The sequence below is a fragment of the Prionailurus bengalensis genome, chromosome D2 (assembly GCF_016509475.1).
Source record: "Prionailurus bengalensis isolate Pbe53 chromosome D2, Fcat_Pben_1.1_paternal_pri, whole genome shotgun sequence".
NCBI classification, from domain to species: Eukaryota; Metazoa; Chordata; class Mammalia; order Carnivora; family Felidae; genus Prionailurus; species Prionailurus bengalensis.
Genome location: NC_057351.1, coordinates 71759744 through 71778356, shown reverse-complemented (window position 1 = coordinate 71778356; position 18613 = coordinate 71759744). Strand labels below are relative to the sequence as shown.

Genomic DNA, 18613 nt, shown 5'->3' with positions numbered 1-18613 from the left:
GCTAAAATACAGACACAACTGGATATTACTGTGGCTTTGAAATGGGTAAGACTTGACCACTGATTATAGCTAAGATTCAAAAAGATATGAGAGCATACAGGTTTGGAGTAGAAGAATGAGGTAGTTCACATTTGAATTCTGGTTCTAGCACCTGTAGGCATAACCTTTAACATGGTACTCAGGCCTATATTCTTGGTCTACTCACCTGAAAAATGAACATAATAGTATGTACTTTATAAAATGCTTAGGATGAAACATAAAAATTTAGGCAAAGTTCCTAGCAATATTTATGGCATAAATAAACTATTAACTATTAGTTATATATATTAGGTACTATTATTATATATTTATTAATAGATTATTATACATTATAATTTATTAATACATTTATTGTATTAACTATTATATATTTTTAACGTAATGCTTGGAGTTTAACTGACAAAGAATATTTTAGTGTCATTAACTAAAATGTGGAAATACAGAAAAAGAGAAGTAAAGATGTGAGGGAATATGAGAAACAAGATAGAATGTGAAACAAGAAAAATTATTTTAGGGCACAGCATAAAAGGCATTGTAAGTCTTACTAAGTAGTTTTTAATTTATTTCTCACTTTGTATGCAATGAAAGATTTATGAAATGGTAATAAAATTACTGAATGTTCTTAGGAAGAAAATTATGTCTTTGCTTCCCTTCTTATAAAGGAAATATAAAGGTAGATTACAAATGGAGACATTGTATGGAGGGTATAGAAATTGTAGAGAGGGTATTCATTCATTCATTCATTCAGCAAACATTTAATAAGAAGTTATTCCATTTCAGCTAACCTGTAACATCCAACAGCAAAAGAAGAGAGGAATCGTGTGGGCCTAATGGGTATTATCAACAAGTAAGATGGGGATGAAGGGAGAAGAGTTTTAAATAACAAAGTCACTGAATTCAGTTTTTTGAATGAATTAATATGAACAGTAGTGGCCTTGTGCAGAACGTTTAACAGGACCAAAAAACATGTTAAAATTGTTTATTAAAATAAATACACAATAAAATGTTTATATACTTCTTTAAATCCTAAAAATACAGATTATTATTCTTATAAAATCAGTAGATGAGCCCACAGAGAAAAAGCAAGATAAAAAGTATAGATAAAATTATTTGCAATTAAGAGAAAAGCAAATATTTGCATCTATATTCTATGGTATATAAAAATGGACCTTGAGAGAAAAGGTGTGCCTTGTTAATAATATATTAGAAGGATTTTAATATGGTTATGAAATACTTACAGAAAATACTTATGCTGATGCCTTCGTACACCTGTTCTAGGCATTTCTAATATATAATTAACTTGTCCACCATCACTAACTAGTGTTTGTGCATTATCTGAGCAATGAAAAAGTATGTATCCAAATGGGCATTTAGTGTAATTTTTCTTTTTAACACATCCATAAAAATCAGAATAAAACCAAATACATGCTTAGAGTTTCTTAGAGTAACCTCTAATTTTCTAGAATATACTAAATAAATGGTTGGCGTTTTAGAATAGGAGGAATATGCTCCATTTTAAATCTACCTTTTAGTGTTCACCCTAGGCCTGCCATTTGAAGCAAGTAAGAATTCCTTAACATTTGTATGATAGTATAAGGGCCATTTTTACTGTTAAATTAAATTATAATATCTAACATCACTTTTTAAACAACCAGAGGGTACCAGATCCTCATAACACAAAACCTCATGCTTGATAAGGGGGCTAAGGATTACATCGCATGAAATTAAAGAGAAATATTATACACTTAAAATAAAATAATGGCTTCTACCTAGTCGCAAATAGATAAGTGTTGTACTTGTAAATTTAAAATCATTAAGTAGTTTTTAAAATTCCATGAGATACATTAGTGACACATTAATGATACATTAGTGATACATTAGTGATACATTCGTGCCAATGAAAAGAAAGCATGCAAGTGACACACTTCATTGCTAAAAAACATGTAACCAGAGGTGGAAATATTCTATATCATCAGGCCTAGAACCTTAAATAACACTACCAAATGCCAGAAGCTGACATGAAGATTAAGTTTAAGTTAGGATAGGTGGAAAGGAGAAGTTTGTGCAAATAAAAAATAGGAAAGGAGATCTTGAGGAAAGGGGGTAAGTTTAATAAAGGTACAAAAGTAAGCCAAGCAAAAGTTCCTCAACACTCGAAAGTTCAGTGACTATGTCTCCAGCAGTTTCATGAGGCTCAGCCCACAGACATCTATTTGAAAAAGGCATCTGGGGCACCTGGGTGGCTCAGTCTGTTGAATATGTGATTCTTGACTTCGGCTCAGGTCATGATCTCATGATTCATGAGATTCAGCTTCGTGTCTGCCTCTGTGCTGACAGCACGGAGCCTGCTTGGGATTCTCTCTCTCTGCCCCTCCTCTGCCCTGCACCTGTTCATGCAGTAGCACACACACGCATGTGTTCTCTTTCATTCTCATTCTCTCTCTCTCTCTCTCTCTCTCTCTCTCTTCCCCCCCTTCCCTCCCTCTCTCAAGTAAATAAACTTTAAAGAAAAGGCATCTAACAGAAGGAAGTAGTAAGCTGCACCTTCTACTAACCCACAATCAAGGTCATTCTGAAATTACCTGACTTAATGTCGGGTCTAACTACTTTTCATGTACTCAGTTCTTGCCCTTTTGATTCCTTTTATGAGGATAGATAAGAAGAGCTCAGAATGATGAAGTAGATAAAAGAGTTATGAGTGTCTGAAGTTAGAGGAAAACTTTGACCAGAAAAACAAAACATTTCAAAATAATTAGTAGAGAAAGAAGACAAACTAGCTAAAATATTGTAGAAGCTATGAAATAAAGGTTCTTTTTAATCATTCGATTTAAACAGGTAGCTCCGCATAGTTTAAAAAGCCTTTCTTGGTTTTCTTAATGTGTTTAAAGTTATCTAAAAAACGTTATTCTGAAGAAAATATTTTAAAAAAAAATTTAATGTTTATTTATTTTTGAGACAGAGAAAGAATGTGAGGGGGTAAGGGGCAGAGAGAAAGGGAGACACAGATTCTGAAGCAGGCTCCAGGCTCCGAGCTGTCAGCACAGAGCCCGACACGGGGCTTGAACTCACAAAGCATGAGATCGTGACCTGAGCTGAAGTCGGATACCCAGCTGACTGAGCCAGCCAGGTGCCCCACTGAAGAAAATATTTAATCAAAGTAAAACCTCATACCTATACCGTATACTAAATATCTATATCTAATTATATAATTATTCATTTAATGATCTCTCTTTGGGATATTTAAGTCTCAGGTTGGCCTTTATAATCATGTATACTAAGAAAATACAAAGTTTTGACTTTTTTGTGTCAAAATAATTAACAGAAATAAGATTTACATGTCAAGCGATTTTCATTTATCTGCAGTTTTAGATTATTCAGGTCAATGTTCCCAGTTTGAGAGTATTGAACTTCTTACACTTATTTCAAGAAATGCTCAAGTTCATTTGGTTATAAACTTTCAGCTCCTATAAACACCTGTAATATGTGAGAAGGGTTTGAAATTTAAAAATCTCCCGTCATACTCAAGAGAAAGAAGAGTTCATTCATATTCCTTTTTACTACCCTCTAGGCTCAGAGGATAGTTGTATCATAGTCCAGTGTATTTATTGAAATATTAGATACTTCTGTAAGAGTCAGTTACGGGCAGATATCTACAATATACCACAAAGAAAAACAGAAGTTGTATTCATAAGAAACAAAGGTAAAAACGGAACTGTCACTATGTTGACAGAACTCTTTTTTTTCCCAAAATTGGAAAATAATAAGAGTTTCTTCATCACATTAAAAATAAAAACATATGTAGGAAGAAAAATAAATCAGCAGTGTTTATTATTCAAAAGCCTATGAAAAGAACAACAAATGAACTAAAAGACATAATTTAATAAATATTAGACTTTGCCAAACCAATTATGAATGCAATGATAAATAATCTTATTGATAATACCAACTAATTCCATTAAACATCCTGCAAAAAATTAACCAAAAACAGTAAAACCTAGATGAAGAAAACTCTTGATCATACATGACTGCGACTTTTAAAATGCTTACATTTCATGATTTGGAGAGGATTTTTTGTTCTTGTAATACATCTTTTTATGAATACTCAAAACAAGTACACATAAATATTTTAAAACATTTTAGGGATTGACAGCATTATAGTTCAGTTGTCTCACATTGAGAACAAGGTATAAGGAAAGCATGCAACTAATGATAAAACACGTAACACTGAAATTTATAAACTGAACTCAGCTCCAAAGGGCCTACCCAGATCCTTCCGACAGAATTAGTCTTTTTCTCCCTGTTTCTATCATTCAAACTCTTCATAACACTATTATAGCACCCACACGATGTATAGAAATTTAAGTCTTCACACAGGGTTTTGCATATAGTTAAGTACTCAATAATAGTATGTGAAATCAGGGGTAATCCCTCATTGGAAAGTAATTCAGTGTGTCAAGTGTTGAGCCATTGTAGTATACTAAGCCATCCTATTCAATGAAGCATTCACTTATTTTCATTTACTAAAATTTATGAGTCAGATTGCAGATTATATGACAAAAATAATACTGTTCCAAAAGTCTAAATTATACATTCTTCTCAACATACTTAAGCCTACTGGTGTTATCAACTGTAATAATAAAAATAATAGTAATAATTGCAATAATAGCATTCTAGAGTTAACATTTGCCAGAAACACATATTATTTCCTATGTAAAGTATCTCATTTAATCCTCACAATAAATTAAATTAGTCACACTATTTTTAGGTGAAGAAACTGAGACAATAAAAGGTTAAATAATTATCCAAGATACAGTGGCATTGCCTGGATATGGACCCAAGTAGTAGGATTCCAAAGCCCAAGCTCTTTACAATATTACACACTTCCATAGTTACAAAGACTGATAGATGATAAATGACAGATACACACATACAACATACAAACACATACAAATACATACAAACACACATACAAACATACACACATACAAACACACATAGATGAAAGGAAAGAAAGAAGGATGGAAGTAAATGGCAGGCAGCCCTAGAGCAAATTTGCATCAGAGAATCTTCCTGGACATCGATGAGAAACAAAGTAATTTTAATAAACCATTTTTAAAGTGTTTTGGTTTATTTCAAGCTTTTATTTAATTTCCATTTAGTTAACATAGTTAACATAGAAAGTAATAGCACTTTCAGAAGTAGAATAAAGTGACTCATCACTTACGTATGATACCGAGTACTCACCCCAACATATGCCCTCCCTAATACCCACCACCCATTTAGCCCATCCCCCACCCAGCTCCCCTCCAGTAGCCCTCAGTTTGTTCTCTATAGTTAAGAGTCTTTATTATGGTCTGCCCCTCTATTTCCTTTTTTATCCCTATGTACATCTGTTCCATTTCTTAAATTTCACATATGAGTGAAATCATATGGAATTTGTGTCTTTCTCTGATTTATCTCACTTATCATAGTTCTCTCCAGCTCCATCCATGTTGTGACAAATGGCAAGATTTCATCCTCTTTTTGAAATTTTTTAATGTTTATTTATTTTTGAGAGAGAGAACAAGGGAGGAAGGGGCAGAGAGAAAGGGAGACACAGAATCCAACGCAGGCTCCAGGCTCTGAGCTGTCAGCACAGAGCCCGACGCGGGGCTCAAACTCACAAATCCCAAGATCATGACCTGAGCCGAAGTCAGACACTTAACCAGCTGAGCCATCCAGGTCTTCCAAGATTTCATTATTTTGATGACTGAGTAATATTCCATTGTGCATACACACCACGTCTTCTTTATCCACTCATCAGTCAATGGACATTTGGGTTCTTTCCCTACCTTCACTATTGTTGATAATGCTTCTGTAAACATCAGGGTGCATGTGTCCCTTTGAATCAGTAATTTTGTATCCTCTGGGTAAATACCTAGTAGTGTAATTGCTGGATTGTAGCGTAGTTCTATTTTTAACTTTTTGAGGCAACTCCATGCTGTTCTCCAGAGTGGCTGCACCAGTTTGCATTCCCATCAGCAGTGCAAGAGGGTTCCCCTTCATCCACATCCTCACCAACACCTGTCGTTTCTCGTGTTGTTAATGTTGGCCATTCTGACCAGTATTAATAAAACCACTCTGAAGAGTTAATTATAATAAAAGAATAGCTATAAATGTGCCATAGGCTAAAAGCAATCTGAGGAAAATCTACAAGTACATTTATATAATATTGGCAACAATGTTAAATTGACTTTAGTAGACTGAATTTAAAAAATAATATCTGAATCTGCAGTACTTCTAAAGCCTTACCATTCAAACATAAATCTACTTCCTTCTTTCTCTTAATGTCATCAGAACTTTGAATTTTAATAAATGCATCTACTAATGAAAAATGAACTTTTTCAATAAGGTGAATAGAGAAATAGCAATAAATTTACACTTCCCATTTTTTTATAAATTGATTTTAGCCATGGCTGCATTAAAAATAATTCACCAGATGTGACATATTGTTGATTTAGTTTGATAGCTAATGTGGCCCTAAAAAATAAAAATGACTTTCATATATTACATCACCATAGAGAAGTCATAGACAGCAAAATATTATCTTGCCAACTTTAAGAAACAAGGAAACTATAAGGAATTATTTACAGCTTCATAAACTATCAAAGAATATGCAATAGTGAATAAGATAGGCATTTATCTTTCATTCCCTTTAATTTTCCACTGCATTGTGCCTCAGCTTGCCAGATGTGTAATGTCAGTAACGAAAATTAACACAGAATAACTGAACTTAGTCTTAAACCTAGCACAGAAGTACCATCCCCAAAGGGGAACATACTTGTAAAAGCACTTAGGCCTACTGGAGTGATAAAACTTGCCATTCCAATTTAAAATATTTTGTAGCTAATACAGTTATTCAAATGCTCCTTTTGCCTATGTTGGCAAAAAAACTAATACTTTGGTAATCCTCATGACATTGCATGGGCCAATGAATTCTTAGAAATGCACCCAAAACACAAGCAACAAAAAAATAAATATATAAACTGGACTTCATCAAAATTGAAAACTTTTGTGTTCCAGAGGACAGTATAAACAAAGTACAAAGACAACCCGCTGAATGGAAGAACATATTTGCAAATCATGTATCTGATAAGGGCTTCATTATCTAGAATATACAAAAAACCTTTATAATTCAATGACAACATCAAACAACCCAAATAAAAAAGGGCAAAGGACTTGAACAGACATTTCTTCAAAGCTACAGAAATGGCCTATAAGCACATGAAAAGACACAGGATTTTGAACAAGTATTTGTACACCTATGTTCATCCCAGCATTCATCACAATACCAAAGGGTGGAAGCAACTCAGGGGTCCATCAGTGGATGAAGGGATAAACAAAATGCATGTATGCTCACAACAGAGTATCATTAGGCCTTGAGGAGAAAGGATATTGTGACACATGCTACAGCATGGAATACTGTGGATGCCACGTATTTCAAACTACCTACGGCACTCAAATTCATAGTGACAAAAAGTAAAATGGTGCCAAAAGCTGGCGTGAGGGTAATGGAGCATTATTATTTAATAATTATAGAGTGGGGCGCCTGGGTGGCACAGTCGGTTAAGCCTCCGACTTCAGCCAGGTCACGATCTCACTGTCCATGAGTTCGAGCCCCGCGTCAGGCTCTGGGCTGATGGCTCAGAGCCTGGAGCCTGTTTCAGATTCTGTGTCTCCCTCTCTCTGCCCCTCCCCCGTTCATGCTCTGTCTCTCTCTGTCCCCAAAAAAATAAATGTCGGAAAAAAAAATTTTTTTTTTAAATAAAAATAAAAAAAAATAATTATAGAGTTTCCATTTTGCAAGATGAAAAAAGTTCTGGAGTTGGATGGTAATGATTATCTTAAAACAATATAAATGCACTTATTGCCTCTGTGCTACAAACACAAAAATGATAAAATGGTAAATTTTATGTTATGTATATTTTACCACAATTTAAAAAATAAATTGTTCTTAAATGGGCAAAGGACCTGAATAGAAATTTTCCAGAGAAAATCTACAATGACTATCAACCACACGAAAAGATAGTTAATATCACTAGTCATTAAGGAAATACAAACCAAAACTATAAAGGGATATCATTTCATACCTACTAGAAGGATAAAATTTTTTTTTAAATATGGAAAATAACAAGTGTTAGCATGGATGTGGAGAAATTGGAATCTTTGACATTTCTGGTGAAAATACAGAATGATGCAGCCACTATGGAAAACAACTTGAACAATTTGGCACTTTTACAAAAAGTTAAACATAGAATTACCACGTGAGCCCACAATTCCTCTCCTAGTTTATACACAAAAGAATGGAAAACCAGTATCCAACAAAGACTCGGCAGTAAGGTTCACAGCAGCATTATTCGCGATATGCAAGCAGTGTTAAAACTTCTAGAGAGTCTTCATCTTTCCACAGCCAATAATGGAGGCTTTTCTGTGGGTGCTTTATGGGCAGTCTCCATTAGAAATAACGGATTAAAAATGTAAGGGACAAGGACCAATCCAGATATAAAAAAGGATTACTATGGGGGCACCTGGGTGGCTCAGTCGGTTGAGCATCCAACTTTGGCTCAGGTCATGATCTCACCATTCCCGAGTTTGAGCTCTGTGGTGACAGCTCAGAGCCTGGAGTCTGTTTCAGATTCTGTGTCTCCCTCTCCGTCTCTGCCCCTCCTCCACTCATATTTTAATAAAAAAAGGATTACTATAAAATTATAATTTAAAAGGAAACTTAAAAGAACACTTAAAAATTCTCTGGCATGGGGTGCCTGGGTGGCTCAGTCAGTTGAGCGTCCAACTTAGGCTCAGGTCATGATCTCATGGCTCATGGGTTCAAGCCCCATATTGGGCTCCATGTGACAGCTCAGAGCCTAGAGCCTGCTTGGAATTCTGTGTCTCCTTCTCTCTCTGCCCCTCCCCTTCTTGCTATCTCTCTCTCACTCTCAAAAATAAACATTAAAATTTTTTTTAATTCTCTGCAAAATAAGAGGAAAAAGCAGCAGGATAGAGGGGAAGATAGAGAAAAGTAGAGTTTAGTAAACAAAAAAAAAAAATGTGATGAGAATAGCACTTAAAATGCTCCTTTAATGTGCTTCAATTCCTATTACATGACCTCTATTACATGTGATCTCATTCGATCTTTGTCATCTGCCTTTTGCATACGAAAAAAAGGAGGCACTAAGGTTAAGTGGCCACGGCCAGACACGTAAACAGTGGCAGAGAGGGATTTCAGCCCAGGATTGATTGCAAACACAAAAATCTTACCTGATGTAAGGCATACACAAAACCTTTAATTGTTTCTTATTTCTAAAGTCAATACAATAATTTACTATTATTAAAAAACAATCAGGGACGCCTGGGTGACTCAGTTGGTTAAGCATCCGACTTCGGCTCCGGGCACAATCTTGTGGTTCTTGAGTTCGAGCCCTACATTGGGCTCTGTGCTGACAGCTCAGAGCCTGGAGCCTGCTTCGGATTCTGTGTCTCCCTCTCTCTCTGCCCCTCCCCCGCTCACACTCTGTCTCTGTCTCTCTCTCTTTCTCTCTCCCAAACATAAATAAATACTTAAAAAATAAAAATAGATATAGAAAACAATCAGCAGTGATTATTTGTGAATAGTGAGATTACAGGTGATTTTTAATGTATCTGCATTTGCTAAATTTCCTATAATAAACATGTATTCGTTTTGAAATAAGAAAAAGACTTTTTAAAGTAAGTATACCACAAAACTGTTATAGCTCACATCGTCTCTAATGAATAAATACTACTTTCCAAAAATATTTAAGCCTCATGGGAAAAATTTTCCTTAATAAAATGTATTTTCCACAATAAGATAGTATGTTCCACAAGAGGTTCATCTTTCTCAACTTTCATTTCTGTAGTACAAATACACAGGTAAGGGAAAAACTACTTACCTGTGCACTGTCCTCCGTTAGTCGGATCTCCGTAATAACCTGGCATGCAGTCTTGACACTGGTTTCCTGTGGTGAGATTTTTACACTGTTCACACACGTTATTATTGACGCAAGTGCTGTGTCCATTACACTGGCAAGCTAAAGAAAAGAGTACAAATATTACAAATATCTGCATAACAATAGCAAGTATAATAGCTATCAAGACAAAGAATTTATTTTACAAATTTGAGTGATAGCAAAGTCCAAAGGACATTTCCCAAGTTTTATTTTTATTATGTATAACATATGTGGCTCAAATATTAAAGCAGGACAATTTATACAGTAAATTCCATGTTAAAATTTTGTCTAATGCTCTATAATATGTTGGGGCAAACAATAGAGTAAAACATAAAAGTTATAGCCAAAAAGAATACTTTTAACCATTCCTTAAAGATTCATGTATTATGTGTATTAAGTTATATAAGCACAAGACTGAATAATACAGCTTTGATAAAGAATATTAAAAATGCATCTTATTATATTTACACATAACAACAAAGGATCAATAAATACAGAAAACTTTGAGACTATACACGTCCTTACTTGAAAAAAATACGTGTAGAATTATCAAAAAATAGCACTTTTAAATTAATATACACAAATGTTTCTCTTCTTTGGATAAGAAAAGCTTCAAGGCTTAATAAAAATTCTATTTGTGAACTAAAAAGAATCACATTTAAAGCCTGACTTTTTATGTCTTCATAATATAAAATTTAATAGGTTTTGATATTAATTCTACAACAGAATCCAAAAATTTCAGATGAGAGATCAAGTTCATATATGAAAGCTCACACCTTTGGTGCTTATTTGGGGCATAATGACTTGGTTTGGTAACTGCTTGCCCAAACACCATCATCACTGCCACCCTCATAATCATCTTCATCATTATTACAACTAAGATAACATTTATTTGAGGTTTCCCTTACTTTGACCAGGGAAGCCAATGTTCAGTCAACCAACTGTTTGTGGCTAGCATCTATTCTAGTTGGTCAGTGCACATACTAGATCTGTTTTAAAATATATAAATACCACCCCATTGCCACATAGTATACCGGGTGGTTTACATGAATTACATCATTTAATCCTCACAACGATTCTGTGTGGAAAGTACTACATCAGAGGACCATTTCTAAGATAAGCAAGCCTGGGTAAAGCAACTACCCAAAGTCACGCAGATAATTAATGCCAGAAACAAACACACAATCAGGAAGTATGAATCAAAAGACCAGACATTAAATACCACCTCTTGCGTGTAGAAAATTTGAAAGTGAGAGGGAAATCCTGAGAGACTAGCATAAGGTTATCAACAAGTGTTAACCTCAAAGGATAAAGAAATGCACTGGCAAAACCAGTGAAAACCAAATACCTATACCTTACAGAAATTTTCAGAAGCATAACTCTACTATAACACAGGATAGAAAGAACACAAAGTCATCATGGGAAAATGCTAAATAATCATCATCCTCTTTATAAAATTGAGGAAAGGATAAGTTTTCACATTTTCCATTACATTATGAAACAATGACAAGGAAATTTAGAAAAAAAAGTTCATGATAATTTAAGTGCAATCAAAACACAAAACATTATGTTTAGAATGCTCAAAAGTTCGTTTTAAAATGTATAAATATGCCTATGGAAAAATTAATTGTGGTTATTTTAATTTAATAAGATTTTTCTGCATCATCAATTTTCTATAATAAATTCCTATTACTTCTATAATAAGAAACAATGTTAAGAACTTTAACTTTTTAACATTTGTTTTAAAAGATAAGTTGTTTCATAGAAAGTTTATTATGTGACACTACTAATTAATTCACTCAGGTAAAAACAAAATTTATTGAGTGCCTACTACATGCAAAGCATTACCTAAAAAAGTTAAAATGAGAAATGGGTTACTATAAGTATTTTATGAATCTCCTGGCTGCATTTTTTCATGAGAAAAACAAATGCTTTAACTTCTGAATAAGATGTTTAAATTCAGCAATCACATCTAACATCCTCCCTTCAGATTACCACTAATATAATAAGGAAACTTGACAGCAATGACAGGAATTTGGGTATTGTGACAATGACACAAATAAAACCAGGAAGTAGTAAACTACAATACCTCTGGAAATTAAAAGGGGACCCCTGGTGTAATGCTACTCACTGTCCCTTCTTGAAAATGAGCATTTCAGAAGGTAGTTCTGGGGCAATCATGAAGCATATCAGTGGCATGATGCCATACAGCTGGTAGAAAAGTGTGATACAGGAAAATCTAATGTTTTAGGTAATGAATACACCACCCCCCCCATAGAAAGCTGGTTCAATTTAGACCTAACTGCTGGCAAAATTTCCAAGAGAGGGGACGGGGAAGGAATGGTCATTGTTACAGCTTATACTAGCACAGTAGCAATGACAAAAGAGAAAGCATGTTACGGAAAGCAGAATCCAGGCACAATGGCTGTATCAAACATAGACAAGAAAAGGATACACAATAAGCCTATGATTATGTTTTATTCCCACTAGCATCAGGGTGCTGGAACAGTGAGTAATATAAGCTTACATCTAACAGTTCTTCCAGGATACATTGTTACTTGAAAGGTTCTAATAACAACCTGCTTGTGGAACATGAATAAAACTAAAGAGAAGCTATCCACACTGTTTTGTCTAAATTTTAAAACAAACCCAGATGGTTCTGTATCTATTGATAAGCAAACACACACACAAAAAAATGAAAATAAAACATTATGGAAAAGTCAGCATTTGATATGCAAATAAAGTACATAGTTTTGAAAAATATGTGCTATAAAACAGATGTACAACATTTAAAATATCTGCTTGACATTCTCAATAAAATTCAAAAGATATATACACAGAAAATCAAGGCTAAAATTTACTGAAACATTTTTTAACACATATCCTATCTTAAACCGAAAGGGATTATCAGATGCTAGAAATAAAGCTGAGATTCAAACAAGATCCAAAGAAAGAATTTTGAGGTAGCAACTGAATTTCACTATACATAGAATAGACAAGCAAGAATAAGGAGGCATGGGTTTGAAAACCCAGCATGGCCAGGTGATACAATCTTGCATCCTCAAGGAAGAGAGTGAAACTGAACCATGGGTCATGATTTTGCAGTTCGTGGGTTCGAGCCTTTCAACAGGCTCTGTGCTGACAGCTCAGAGCCTGGAGCCTGCTTTGCATTCTGTGTCTCCCTCTCTCTGGCCCTCCCCCAGCTCACAAAAACAATAAACTTTAAAAAAAAGAATGATAAACTTTTTCAAAAAAGAAAAAAGAAAAGAAAAACCTTTAAGGGGTGGCTGGGTGGCTCAATCAGTCGAGCATCCGACTTTTGGCTCAGGTCATGATCATGGTTCGTGGTATCGAGCTGTGGCATTGTACTGACAGCATGGAGCCTGCTTGGGATTCTCGCACCCTCTCTCTCTGCTCCTCCTCCACTCACTCACAGTTAAATACATGTTCTCTCTCCCTCTCTCTCCCTGTCTCTCTCCTAAAATAAATGAATAAACTTTAAAAAAAGAAAATCAGGAAGAAAGAGGTGATATACCACTGACAAATGGTAGGAAAGAAGAATTATAAGGGAACATTATAAACTGTATGCCAATCAATTAGAAAACCTAGATAAAATGGACAACTTTTTGGAATGATACTAACAACAAGACTGACTTAAGAAGAAGTAGAAAATATGCATAAACTCTAACAATGAAGAGAATGAGTGAGGTACAGGCTTGTAGTCACAGAATGAATAAGTCACAAGGATGAAAGGTGCAGCATAGAGAATACATTCAATGGTGCTGTATGACAGCCAACGGCAGCTACACTCCTGGGAAACACAGCATAACGTACAGAGTTGTTGAGTCACTATACTGTGCACCTGAAGCTACTGCAACATTTTATGTCAACTACACTGCAGTAAAAACAAACAAACAAGTCAGCAATCAACAAAGTACCAGCAAAATATAGCTCACGATCAGCTGGCTTCACTCGTGAATTCTACCAAATGGTTAAAGAATAATTAATATTAATTATTCAAGAATATTTCCACAATAGAGAAGCAAAGAAAAAACGTCCTGTTTCTATGAGACCACTACTAACCCAATACAAAGACCAAAGTCATCACAAAAAAGATGACAGTCCAACAGCACTTATGTTTATAGGTGTAAAATCCTTAAGACACAGTAGCAAAATGAGTCCACTAGCATATGAAAAGGATTATTTATCATGACAAAGCAGAATTTATCCCAGGATTGGGATAAACCCGTTTGTTTGAACAACTAAGAAACAATCAAGTATACACCATACTAATGGAGAAAGAGGAGAAAAAAAACCCAACATGATCATCTCAATACATGGAAAATACTCAACAAACTAGGAAAAGAAAGGAATTGCGTCAAACTGTAAAGGACATATATGAAACATACATAGCTAACATCATATTTAATGGTGAAAGACTGAAAGCTTTCCTTTTAAGATCAGGAACAAGACAAAAATGCCCTCTCTTGTCACTTCTATTCAACATTGTCCTGGAGGTTCTGGAAAGGGCAATTAGGCAGAAAAAGAAACGAAAGGCATTTAGATTTTAAGAAAATGTTTACAGCTAACTCAATTTGCAGGTGACATGATCTTACATATAGCAAACTAAGAGGGATCCACACAAAAAATATTAGAGCTAATAAACAAATTCAGCAATATTGTAGAATAAAAGATCAATTATAGAGAAATCAGCTTCATTGTATTTTTATACACTTACAGTGAACAACCCAAAAATAAAATTAAGAAAACAATTCTACTGACAATAGCACTAGGAAGAATAAAGTACTTAGGAGTATACTTAAATACAAAAATAGAGGACTTGTACTTTGAAAACTACAAAACATTGTTGAAAGAAATTAACGGAAAGACTTCTATTCACAGATTTTAGGCTTAATATTAAGATAGCAAATCATCCAATTGATTTACAAACTAAATGCAGCATCTATCAAATTCCAAACACATTTTTTATAGGAAGAGACAAGAAGATCCTAAAATTTATAGGAGTTACAACAAATACCAACTAGCCAAAATGATCTTGGGAAAAAAAAAAAAAAGAACCAAGTTAGAGGACTGCTTACTCTTCCCAATTTCAAGACATACTACAGAGTTACAGCAATCAAACCAGTGTAGTATTAGCATAAGGAGAGACACAGCAATAAATAAAATAGAATTAGGTCCACAAACAATCCCATACATCTATAATTTACTGATTTTCAACAAGGGTGACAAGACCATTAAATGGAGAAAGAACAGTCTTTTCAACCAATGATGTTGGGATAACTTGATAACAACATGCAAAAGATAAAATTTGGACTTGTACCTCATAACATATATAAAAACTAACTCTAGGGGCACCTGGGTGGCTCAGTCTGTTAAGCGTCTGGTTGTCAATTTCAGTTCAGTTCATGATCTCACGGTACATGAGATCAAACACTGCATCAGGCTCTGTGCTGATGGTATAGAGCCTGCTTGGGATTTTCTTTCTCCCTCACTCTCTGTCCCTCCCCCGCTTGTGCTCACTCGCTCTCTCTCTCAAAATACATAAATAAATAAATATTTTTAAAAAAAAAATTAACTCGAAATGGATCAAAGATCTGAGTGTAAGAGCTAAAATGATAAAAATGTTATAAGAAAATATGTGTAGGGGCGCCTGGGTGGCGCAGTCGGTTAAGCGTCCGACTTCAGCCAGGTCACGATCTCGCGGTCCGGGAGTTCGAGCCCCGCATCAGGCTCTGGGCTGATGGCTCAGAGCCTGGAGCCTGTTTCCGATTCTGTGTCTCCCTCTCTCTCTGCCCCTGCCCCGTTCATGCTCTGTCTCTCTCTGTCCCAAAAATACATAAACGTTGAAAAAAAAATTAAAAAGAAAATATGTGTAATTCTTCATGATTTTGAATTAGACAAGAGTTCTTTACATATGAGACCAAAAGCAGGAGTAACCAATAGAAAAAAAGCAGATATATTGGATATCGTCAAAATAAGAAACTTCGTCCCTTAAAAAACACCATCAAAAAAGTGAAGACACAGGGGCACCTGGGTGGCTCAGTCTGTTAAGCGTCTGGCTTCAGCTCAGGTCATGATCTCACAGTTCATGAGTTAGAGCCCCACATTTGGCTCTGTGCTGACAGTTCAGAGTCTGGAGCCCCTTCGGATTCTATGCCTCCCTCTCTCTCTATGCTTCCCCCATTCATGCTCTGTCTCTCCCTCCTTCAAAAATAAATAAATATTTTTTTAAAAAATTTAAGTGAAGAGACATTCTACAGAATAGGAAAAATATTTAAGAATCATATCTCCAATAATCTTTAACACATAAATAACTCTAAAAATACTATTATTTAAGATATCACCTCATGCCAGTCAGAGTGGCTAAAATGAACAAATCAGGAGACTATAGGTCCTGGAGAGGAAGTGGAGAAATGGAAACCCTCTTGCACTGTTGGTGGGAATGCAAACTGGTGCAGCCACTCTGGAAAACAGTGTGGAGGTTCCTCAGAATATTAAAAATAGATCTACCCTATGACCCAGCAATAACACTGCTAGGAATTTACCCAAGGGATACAGGAGTGCTGATGCATAGGGGCACTTGTACCCCAATGTTTATAGCAATGCTTTCAACAATAGTCCAAGTATGGAAAGAGCCTAAATGTCCATCAACTGATGAATGGATAAAGAAATTGTGGTTTATACACACAATGGAATACTACTTGGCAATGAGAAAGAATGAAACATGGCCTTTTGTAGCAATGTGGATGGAAGTGGAGAGTGTTATGCTAAGTGAAATAAGTCATACAAAGAAAGACAAAAACCATATGTTTTCACTCTTATGTGGATCCTAAGAAACTTAACAGAAGATTATGGGGGAGGGGAAGGGGGAAAAAGTTACAGACAGGGAAGGAGGCAAACCATAATAGACTCTTAAAAACTGGTAATAAACTGAGGGTTGATGGGGGGTGGAAGGGAGGAGAAAGTGGGTGATGGGCATTGAGGAGGGCACCTGTTGGGATGAGCACTGGGTGTTGTAGGGAAACTAATTTGACAATAAATTTCATATTAAAAAAAATTAAAATGGGCAAAGTATTTGGGTAGATAGTTTCCAAAGAAGATAAATGAATGCTAATGAGCAAATGAAAAGGGCATCATTAGTCATAAGGGAAATGCAAATCAAACCCACAATGAGGGGCTTGGTTGGTCAAGTTGTCAGACTCTTGATTTCAGCTCAGGTCATGATCTCATGGTTCTGAGTTCGAGCACTGCATTGGGCTCTGCAGTGACAGTGCTGAGACTGCTTGGGATCTTCTCTCTCTGCCCTTGCCACACTCACACTCTATCTCTATCTCTATCAAAAAATAAATAAACTTAAAAAAAAACACAATGAGCTAACACTTAATATCCACTAGGATAGTAATAATCAAAATAATGGACAAAAACCAGTGTTGGTGAGGATAAAATAATTAGAACCCACAAATATTCCTGGTGGTAATGTAAAAATCTGGTGCAGTATCTCTAGAAAATAGCCTGGCAGTTCCTCAAGTTTAAATACAGATTTATCATATGACTAAACATTCCACTCCCACATATATACCAAAAAAAATTAAAACATGCCTATATGAAAATATTCACATCAGCATTATTCATAACAGCAGAAGATTGGAAATAAGCCAAAGATCCATCAACTGATGAATGTACAAATGTGTGGTATGCATAACTGAGTATTATTCAGCCATAAATAGAAGCAAAGGACTAACAATATATGCTACCATATGAATGAACCTTAAAAACATGCTAAGTCAGAGAAGCCAGTCTCAAACGCCCAAGGATTGTATGACTGCTTTTAAGTATCCAGAATAGACAAATTCATAGAGAAATAAAGTGTATTAGAGGCTTTTGGGTGCTGGGGGAAGGAAGAACAGGAAGAAACTATTAAAGGGTATGGGGTTTTGTTTTGGAGTAAATTATTCTGGAACTATATGATGATAATAGATACACACCTACTGATTATACTACAAACCATTTAACATGAAGGATTTTATGCCATATGAGTTATATTTTAAGAAACAAACAAACATACAGGGGCGCCTGAGTGGCTCAGCTGGCTAAGCATCTGACTTCAGCTCAGGTCATGATCTCACAGTTCATGAGTTCAAGCCCTGCATCAAGCTCTGTGCTAACAAACAGCTCAGAGCCTGCAGCCTGCTTCAGATTCTGTATCTCCCTCGGTATCCCCCCCCAACCTCCCCTGCTCATGCTTTGTCTCCCTCTGTCTCTCAAAAATAAATAAATGTTTAAAAAAATTTTTTAAAGAAACAAATATACATAAAAGTTAGAACTAATTAGATGAGATGAAAAATAACTGACAAAAATTCTTCTCATGTTTGTATGTGCAAACCTCGTAACATTACTTTATCCTTGCTCTTATCAAAAAAGTGGGATTTTTCCCAACCTTTGATCATGCATTGGCATCAAGACTTCCTTAAAACAACAGAATGTAGAAGTGATGGTATACAAATTCTAAGCTTAGGCCTCAAGAGACATACAGACTCTGCACTTTCCTT

General features: G+C 35.3%; 1 protein-coding gene across 1 annotated transcript in view; it reads right to left on the bottom strand.

The window, feature by feature from the left end:
• Window positions 1–18613, bottom strand: part of ATRNL1 (attractin like 1) — a 782697-nt gene that overhangs the window by 560540 nt on the left and 203544 nt on the right. The window contains exon 19 of the mRNA XM_043597648.1: window positions 9987–10124. Within this exon, the coding sequence (XP_043453583.1) occupies window positions 9987–10124 (138 nt within the window). The remainder of the gene's footprint in view (window positions 1–9986; window positions 10125–18613) is intronic.